The following is a 9,417-nucleotide window of genomic DNA, read 5'->3' on the forward strand; positions in this document are numbered from 1 at the left end:
CGGGGGCGGTACCAACGTCTGGGGGGTGCAGGGGGAGCCGCGCTGGGATCCGTGAGCGGCGGGGGGAGCAGGGCGCGCTTGGACGGCACCACTTCGTGGCGGCGGGGGGAGACCGAGGGACTTTGGGAGCGGCCGGATCCCAGCCGAAGAGGCAGGGCTGTCGGTGTGTTTCAGGTAATAGGGTTTCCTAAAGGAAAGCCATATGGGCGGAGCGCACAGTGTTCTAGAAAGCCACGTGTTGATTCGGGGAGCAGCTTTCTGAGAGAAGAGATTGTGATCTGGGGGCTTATCAGGCAGGAGAGAAAATGAGGCTTCAGAAATGAGGTTTCATCAGGGATGAACAGAAATTAAAGCAATTTGATTGCAGCAGAATGGGTTGATGGCTGAGTTGGGCTGTTTCTAAATCCCACTGTCGTGGCCTGAAGTTTCTGCAAAGCGAATTGTGACTGGAATTATTAATTGAAAAAAAAGAGTTGCTCTATGTAGAGCCTTTGAATCTCCAGTTCCAAAGCAATTGAAGTATTTGTATTGTTGGATGCCTGAAGGCGTTCAAGAGCAGCTTGGATGGAGCCCTGGGCACCCTGGGCTAATAGCAGATCTGGCTCCGTGATGGTGGCTCTGCCTGTGGCAGGGGGTTAGAATTGATGATCCTTGGTGTCCCTTCCAACCCAAGCCATCCTATCATTCTATGATCAGTGGAAAATGGCACTGAGACAATAAGTTACTGTTTTTATTGCCTAGTGGGAGGTCGGGGGTTCCTGATAGCTCACAGCAGGCTCAGAGGGAAAGCTCCTGCACTGTGCTCTTTCTTTGCTCCCCCCAAAATGCTGGAGTTGGGAAAAGAAATTGGCCCTTGGTCCCTGAGCATTCCCCTCATCCGACAGCTCCCAACAGTATGAAACTTTATGAGATGGCAATGTCCCCTGCAGACCAAAATAGAAAAGGAAAAAAAAAAAAAAAGAAAAAAAAGAAAAAAAAAAAAAGTATGAAAGGTTAAAAAAAAAAGACAGTCGCCATGGTAACGGGGTACCGCAGCGGCTCGCGTCGCCATGGCAACGGAGAAGGCCTTCCGGCGGCGACCGGAGGTAGGGCGGCACGCGGCAGCATGGCGGCGAGGTGCGGCCGCCCTTTGGCTGGCTGCGCTCTCACGCTGCTGCTGTCGCTTGGCGCCTCCGGGCCCAGCCTGCTGCGGGGTTCCCTCGCCTCCCACCCCGGTGCCTTGCGGCCCGCCGCCCTGCGAGCCGGGGAAGGTGAGCGGTGCCTACGCCCAGCCCGTGTGCCCTTCCTCCGCGGTGCCTTTTGCCGTGCCCTGCCGCCGGGCCCTCACAGCACCCCAGGGCTCCTCTCCCAGTTCCCTGTGCTTCCCTATGTCTGTGTTCGTAGTGCATAGTGGGGGCACGCTGCTAAGAGCTTGGCTGGTTGCTCTCTTCTCACCCTGTGCTATTTCCTGAAGGAGCTGATCATTAATTCCTCATCTTGCTGCAGTGTTCAAGCGGTGTGGTGTGCTGAATTGATGGTGAAATCACTGCCTGTCTGGGGCTGTCAGGTTATGCTAAATGATTCTCTCTCCTGTATTTATCCTGTAGTTGGAAGGAGGGCTTTGGGAGCTTCTTGGCATGCCCAGAACTGCTAACCAGAGGGCCTCAGGGTGTTGCTACTAGCTGATAATCTCCAAATGTTTTCACTTATGAGAGAAATCTCTCTGCTGGCTGTTTAATTAGTATTTTTTTTTTATTTTTACTGCAGTAGCTAAAGCAAGAGAGCAAAGTCAGAGTTAAACTGTAGCAGTCATTTTTATGCCTTCTGCCTTCTAACGAGGCTGATATTTACTATAGAAGCTATTGCTTTTTTCCAGGCACCATCCCAGCAAGCAGCAAGTCAGTCCATCTGCCTACAGTACCCAAGATAGCTCTTGTTTTAGCCGTCTTTGATTCCTTACTCGTAGTTTTAAAGGCCTCAAGTTCCCTCTCTTCTGCAACAGGATAGATTAAAAAAAAAAAGGTTGATTAATCTTGTAATCTGTCTCCCTCTGCTTAAACTTGTAATTGTAGCGGGTTAGGACAAATTCATTGCTGTCTCTGCCTTTCTGACACACTGGCATGCTCAGTTCACAGGCTGGTTACCTACATCTTTGTCTATGAAGACCTGATATCCTTGACCTGTGGTGCCATTGTCATCTGGTATTTTGCTGGCAGCTTTGAGAAGAACGTTGGCACTGTGAAGCACTGCTTCCTCACCATTGTGTTTGCCATCCTGACCGGCCTCCTGTACCTCTTACTTGAAACTGTCATCTCGAGCGTGTCAGAAGTGGAAGATGCCAAAGGATTCATGCCTTTAGCTTTTGCTACACTGAGTGTCTCCACCACCCGCTCGCGAATGAAGCGGACTCTCTTCTTTGGATTTAGAGTTCCAGTGATGCTGGTGCCGTGGTTTCTGCTCTTTGTGGTGTGGTTTATCCCCCACTCTTCTCTCCTGAGCAACCTGTGTGGGCTCCTGGTTGGGAAAGCCTGTATCCTTTCTGAACATGTAGCCCTAAATCAGTGTAAGATTGTTGCTTCATGAGGAGAGAGGGTGGTGCAGTTCTTGTGGTCAAGATGCATCACTTTATGATATTTCCTGGGCTCTTTTTCTCATCACACCCAGTTCTGCATTTCTTTCTCATCCCATGCTTCTGCTGTGGCTTTAAGGTATGCAGAGAAGATGGAGATGAGAAGGCTGATGGTCTGAAAGGGCGACACTAACTAGAACCGAAGAATTCTCCAGGGAAACTAGTTTGTGGAGTGGAAGAGATGGTGTGTTGCAGTGCAAGAAATGAGAGCATTTTGTCAGTGATCCTCCTTAACGTGCTGCTGACTTCAGATGGTCTTGGTTACTGTTTCTGCTTGGATATTCCAGAGTCGGTGGCCTCTAAGCTGGATCAGAGATTCCCTTTCAGTGTGCTAAAGAGAATACCAGGGCTAAAATACATCCCGGGGTCCTCAGCTGAGAGAAGAGCCACTGAGAACAGCAAGTAAGTACTGGAGCTCCTATGAAATATCTTGTGGGAGATTTTTGAGGCATTAAATCACCTTTAAAATCTTTATTGTGCTGGTCATGTTCCCATATGGGATGTTAAGAACAGGAATGTGGGACATCGGTGTTGCCGTGGTATTGCTGTGATACATCATCACACATGAACTCAGTTTGCTCTTTCACTGGAAACTGAGTTGAGGTGAAACTCATTTGCTGCAAGGCTGCTGTGTACACATGTTAAATGTATTGCAGCTCCACTGACATGAAAGTAACAGGAATTCTGGTGCTTGTTTCTGGCTGAATTGCTCTCTGGGATGTGATCTTTGTCAGTCTTTGCACAGCTTCACCTCCCAGGAATGTTGGGATGTTTGTCATATCCAAACCTGTGTAGGAGCAGCACATTATAAATTGAAGATATCACACAGGAGACCTTTCAATGCATGTTTTCTGTATTGGGGCAAAGTTGATTTAATGAAAAGGAACCGTGGCACTGGAGTTGACATTCAGGAATGATTATGCCACAAGCAATGAGAACTCATGCAAACTCTAAAACAACTCAGAAGTTGAGGTCAAATTTTTCCCTACCCTGAGATGTCATTTCAGATGGTTTTCTGCTACAGGTTAAGTTGCACGTTTTGTTGAAGCCATCAGCTTATTGTAAAGCATTCTTTGAACTGGAAGCATTTCCAGGTGTTTACATTTCCCCTCACCTGAGGGGAAGCCATGAAACAAAACCTTGCTGGTAGGAAGAATGTGCCCAGATGCAACCAAACTCTGCAGGAGTGCTTGCAGGGGAAGCCAGGCAAATCTGGGAACATGGTGACTCTCCCTGTTTTAGTACTGCTTTAGGGAGGAGGGAATTTCTCACCATATGCTGAGCCTGTGTCTACCTCAGCCTAAAGCTTCTGCTGTTGTGCACAGCACTGCCTTAACTTGCTTTCTTTAGGTGAGATGACACAGACTGTTCTGGCTCAAAGGTATTTGCATAAACGTTTGATTATCAAGCAGGGTGTGGGAAGGTGTTTCTAGGATGTTTCCATTTCTGCAGCTAAATGTGTATGTCTTTGTGTCTGAAGCACAAGTTCTATACTTGTTTCTGGGGCTTAATTAGTTACTATTTTGATTCTTATACCTAAATATGAGTTCTATATGTGTGTAGGTTTGGTTTTCTTCTTTTTTTGTTTGTTTGTTTGTTTTTGTTTTTTTAATTAATAAGACTTCAGACACCAACTTCCCATCAGACAGGAGGCATTTCTGGGACGTTTGCTCTTTTCCATCAGGCTTATGGCCACAAATGAGGTACAGGGGAAATAAACTCAAGTCCCCAAACCCCAGCATGAGCCAGTTTCTCATTTTTCCTGGTACTCCCGTGATGTTTGTGAATATTGTCTTGATTCTCTGCACTCATTTAGTGATGTACATGGGCTGAGCAGTGCTCTGGAAGTTACCAAGACTTTGGCTTCTGGGTGAGGTTTTCACTTGGTGTGTTTTGGTGGGATGACACATGCCTTCTGCTGGCAAGGGCTGTTTATGGACCTTGCTTCTGAATGATTCATTTTATTTGCAACTCTCTCTCCTCCTTCTCTTTTGCTCTCTACCCTGAGCTGCTACTTCTACTAAAGGCCTTCTTGATAACTAACACTTGGCAGCTGTGACTTCTCCTGATTAATAACTTAGGTTCAATGGAAGGCAGAGAGGATGTCTATGGAAATTGTAAAAGCATTCTGTGGTTTGGCTGGCAAGTTTCTCACATGAAGAGACTCCAGGCTAAAACCCTCCTCGTTCTGTGGATGTAGAATTAGGGTGGGTCTGGTGTAAGCATATCTGTCCTGGGTAATTAGTAAACCTATTTTTACTCAAATGCTACTTGTAATAGAGAATCTCTGATGAATTGCTGTGACCTTTCTGAGCACCGGTCAGGAGGAAATCAACACCCAGGGCACTTCCAGCACTAATTAGGCAGTGACAGTTTTGAACACAGTATAGCCTTCTGTTTTCTTCTGTCCAGGATTACCCCGCTGCCTGGCACCTATCCCACTCAAAGCTACTACTGCTCTTCACCTTCGACTCTTCCAGCCTCCCAGATGCAGCACCCTGGTGTTCAGAGCCAGGGCTTTCAGGACAGCTGCACACCAGGATTTGGCCATGCTTTGGGACACGTGGGACCTCAGCACAGCTATGCAAGATGCAGCCTTGTTTCTTCCCCCTACCAAGCCAGAGGTGCCTCTGCTGAGGGCTACATTCAGTCCCACACTGGATCCTCGCCTGGACAGTGCTGCCAGACAAGCAAGTTCTCTGTGCCACAGCGCGTGTGTCTGACTGGTCCACAGTCACCTGTTGGCCTGGACCTCCTGGCTGGGGTTCAGCAAGCATCAGGGGATCCAGCAGCCTCAGCAGCTCCTGTTCCAGCTGAATTTTCCAAAGTTCAGGTGTACTGATCCTCCAGAAAGCAGCAGGACTTGCAGCAGCAGGGAAGACGGTGTGATGCTCACGGAGCAGCAATTGCTGGCACTGTTGCTGTCTCTGAGGTGACTACCTAAATGGATTACTTTAATTCTATTTCCTTTTAATTTTGATACTACTTTTAGCATTGTGGAGGGAAGGAGACTGGATTGCCTCTCCACATTTCTAATTCTATTGAATACTTTTCTCATTGTAGTGTTTAGCAGCCTTCTTCCTCCACACAATACCTACAGTTTCAGAGCCTCTGTCCTCCAGTTCAAGGTAAGATGGAAGCTAATAGTCAAAACACTGGACTAATCTGGGATTGAGCCATGCTGCAGAGATAAGGATACATCCCATCTACATCAAGGCTCTTAGCTTCCTATCTTGTTTACATGTGTGATGTAGTTAGGGCACAGAAGAAGGTGGAAGCATGGAAGCCTTCGTTTATAAGTTAGCATCTGAGTGAAGAAGTCTTTCAGTAGTGATTTCTCCACTGAGGGTACGCATTGAAGGGGGCTTATTAAGGCAGGGCTGGGACAAGGAGAACAGAATAAAGAGCACCTTTTTCTGTCCCCCAAAACCCTCAAAAAACATCTCTTAAATACTGAGGTGCAGTCTGTGCACTCAACAACACGCTGTTATTTCTGATAGCTCCGCACTAGCTCAGCCTTCATAGCACTAATAATCATTTGAGTTGGAAGGGATCCTAAAAGGTCATGCAGTGCAACTCCCCTGCAATGAACAGGGTCATATACAGGTAGGTCACCCCTGCACTTGTCAGCAAGGCAGCCTTGAATGCATAAGAAGCAGTGGAAGAGTCTTTAGTAAGGGATTGTGGCCATTTGTGCAGCAAATATGCATAAAGCTGAGAGGGACATTAAAACTGGGTTATAAGAATTACCTGGAACGTAGCTTTCCCATTGGGGATGTTCACATTTTTATCTTTCAGTGTGTCACCCACCAATATTGGCACAATCACTCTGTGTTTTCTTTAGAGATGGTAGAAAGGTATATGGGAAAGAGGAGTTTTCAGCATGGGATTCAGAGCAGAGTGTACCTTTTGGTGGCTGTGGTAGTAGCACAAGTGTTTATTTTAGGTGGTAGCACTTGGAGAGCCAGAGCTTTATTTCCCACTTTGTGGTGGCTTTACTGTGCCATGCCTAGGAGGAATCTCTTGTTTCTGTGATTGTGAATCAAGCAGGATCTCAGCTACTGCAGTTGATTCATTACTTAAAGTTTTCTTCCCTTCCTCCCCCCTTTCCCCCCCCCCCCAAAAAAAAAAAAAGTTATATGTAACACAGAGAGACATTTCTGCCCTTGGAAATGTTTTGAACATGCCTAGCCTGTCCCCTACAATAGCCACAGGGCTCTTCCTGTGTATCAGGGAGCCAGGGTTGGAAACAGCATTGCTGATGCATGAGCCAAAGCATGTGCATGCCTCTCTATCACCTTTCCCCCTCTTCAGTGTCTGAAGAAGCCACGTGTTGCTGTACAGCCACTTCTCCAGCAGCTCTTCTGGGAAAACTGCCACAGGTATGTGTGGCTTCACAGGGACTTGCTTTGGGGGAAGGCCAAGGTGAAGGGAGAGGGCTTGAACCTCAGATTCACGACAGTAAGAAGCTCCTTGAAAAGACAGAGGTGGGGCAGAGGCTTTCGGAAGGAAGATGCAATAATTTGGGAACAGGCTTGTGGTGGGATGCCTGGAGTTGGTGGCCAGCTCCATCCCACTCCTGATTGTTTCACCCCTCCCTGGGTCTACAAATGGTTTCACAGTCTCATTTTTCCTGAGCTGCTAACAAGAATTTCATTGTTAAGTTTTGTGTGCAGCACAAACAGGATGAGGCTCTTGTTTGGAAGTTAAAAGGATGTCTTCAATACCAGGAAAGGACTGCTAGAGATAATCATTGAAATGTTGATGTTCCACTCTGGTGCCTTGATTTTCCTCCTCGTGAGATCTACATAAGATGAGATCTTGTGAATTTTATCACTGTGCAGAAAATACACTAGAGTGATGAGGACTGTTTGCAATGGTAAATGTTGTGTATGATCAAACTGAAAGCTTGAAATACAGTCTAGAAGACAAACTGCCACATGTCCTGGTTTGCTGTCAAGTGGGGAGAGCCTCTGGATGGTGGTCTCAGTCCCATGGGGACAGCTGGGTGCAGTCTGCATGATAGGCTGGTGGCAGAGGACACACGTTGGAGAAGAGTAGCACTGCACATTGGAAAATGCTTGCGGGCATGGAAGCTGGTTATTTTTATTTGCTGACTTTTAACAGTTGATCTGTTTCAACTCTTACCAGTTGCAGAACCATCAAAAGGATGGCATGGTTTCCAGTGAGTAGTTTCATGGCATGCATTAAGTGGTAAGAAGTAAATGTTGGCTTCCGAGAGTCGCTGCTTTGTCACTGCAAGCAGCAGGAACAGCCCTGACTGATAGGTGAGGGGAGAAGGCAGAGGGTCTCCTTACAGGAATGAAGGTGGGCTCCTGCCCATGCAGGAGGCAGCAGGGACCAGCCCTTAACCCCTCTGTGCTGGGTGCAGGTGCCCACTGCAGCTCTGTGGGAGGGACATCCTAGAAGAATGGGGGCAAAACCACAATTTGAGTTTTTTTTTCTTCTGGCTCCAGCTCTGCTGTCAGCTTCCTGAAGATCTTGGCATGTCACTTGGTCTCTGATCACTGCAACTACCACTGTGACCCTGGGGCTGCTCTGAGTCCAACTGTGCAACTGCCCTGTGCCCACATGGCACTTGAAATGTTCAGTGGCCTTCAGACAGACATTTTGAACGACACAGATGATTTCTAACAGTCTGTTACCTGCCTTTCCTGAGGGCAGTTGTGACAGTTAAACATTGTTGTATAAATCAGAGGAGGACCTGCTGCTTTTCCAGCAGTGGAGTTCAACCAAGTCCCATTTCCTTAGGGCTGGCAGTGGGTTCAAAGGGGAATGGAGAGAGGGACAGGATGGGATGTGCAATTGTGGCTGAAGGCTGAAAGAAGGAATTGAAACTCGGGAGAGGGACGCAGAAATCATCTGTTCATCCGGCCTTGGCATGTGTCTGAGCTCACAGCAATGCTATGGATCACAAATTGCAGTACCAGCTCCCTTCCTTGGAGGGGAGATAAAGAATTGAAGTTATTCTTAAAAAAGAAAGGGGAGAAAAAATAGTGACAAAAAAAAATCAATACAACTCCAGGCTGTCCTAGAGAACATACTGTCTCCAAAGGTTTGTTCTTCTGGACCTCCAGTGCATTCCCAGTACAGCTGGCACTTCTTCAAAGATCAGGATTGATTCTCTCCTGGAAGCAGGGCACAAAGTGACTCCGGGCTGAAAGGGCACAAGCCAGCTAAGCTGGTGATATCACAGTCACCGTGCTAATGGGTCAATATTCCTCTTATTTCTGTGCTTCCCAGTTGCTTATTTCTCTCTGGCAAAGCCAACGTGCGCAGTTATCCAGGCCTGGGTGACCACGCTCGCTGTGCCCACGTACGCTCTCTGCTCAGCTGGAAACAGGCTTGTCAGGTCAGTGCCTCTCCCTGCACCTCTTCTGACCCCTCGGGTGCCCCCTGCTCACCCACATGGACTTTGTGCCTTCTCTGTGGGTGTTATTGACTCTGGTGTGAGTGTCAACGTGGTGATAGCAGCGGGACCATGGACTCGATGTGCCTGCACTGTGCTGCCCGCACCTCTTGCAACCAGGAGGAGGTGGGCAGTGCCAGCTGGGCTTTGCAGAGGAGAGAGGCTGAACGTCATGCCCTAACCTTTGGCTGGTTCATGGGTGCTATGGGGTGTGAAAGGCACCACCGTGACCGCTGTTGTCATGCTCCAGTGGGGGTTCTTTGTGCATTGCAGAAGCAAAGTCCCCCCCAGGACTCCTCTGTGCCTCTCATGCATCCTTGCATTGGGGCCTTCAGCCCAGCAGTGTTTGTGGCTGTGGTGCAGCTTTACAAAAAGAGCA

The 9,417-nt window shown here is 47.9% G+C and overlaps 1 protein-coding gene across 2 annotated transcripts; it reads left to right on the forward strand.

The window, feature by feature from the left end:
• Window positions 1–71: 71 nt before the first annotated feature.
• On the forward strand, window positions 72–8,670 carry RHBDD2 (rhomboid domain containing 2). 2 transcript variants are annotated; one of them, XM_052688435.1, is made up of 6 exons: window positions 72–1,250; window positions 2,108–2,509; window positions 2,860–3,010; window positions 5,021–5,540; window positions 6,923–6,990; window positions 7,760–8,670. In XM_052688435.1, exons 1-4 carry the CDS (start codon window positions 1,016–1,018, stop codon window positions 5,448–5,450), a joined length of 1,218 nt encoding a protein of 405 aa, XP_052544395.1. In that variant the 5' UTR covers window positions 72–1,015; the 3' UTR covers window positions 5,451–5,540; window positions 6,923–6,990; window positions 7,760–8,670. The 2 variants fall into 2 exon arrangements, with proteins under 2 accessions (XP_052544395.1, XP_052544394.1); XM_052688434.1 differs by having other exon boundaries at window positions 6,923–8,670.
• The last annotated feature ends 747 nt before the right edge of the window (window positions 8,671–9,417 follow it).

The sequence above is a fragment of the Tympanuchus pallidicinctus genome, unplaced genomic scaffold, assembly GCF_026119805.1.
Source record: "Tympanuchus pallidicinctus isolate F22 unplaced genomic scaffold, pur_lepc_1.0 scaffold24, whole genome shotgun sequence".
Classification (NCBI taxonomy): Eukaryota; Metazoa; Chordata; class Aves; order Galliformes; family Phasianidae; genus Tympanuchus; species Tympanuchus pallidicinctus.

Coding starts and splice junctions, on each gene's coding strand:
- RHBDD2 (XM_052688434.1), top strand. CDS start 1,016: ATGGTAACGGGGTACCGCAGCGGCTCGCGTCGCCATGGCAACGGAGAA. Junction 1,251..2,107: donor CGCCCTGCGAGCCGGGGAAG/GTGAGCGGTGCC, acceptor TGGCATGCTCAG/TTCACAGGCTGGTTACCTAC. Junction 2,510..2,859: donor GCTCCTGGTTGGGAAAGCCT/GTATCCTTTCTG, acceptor TGCTGACTTCAG/ATGGTCTTGGTTACTGTTTC.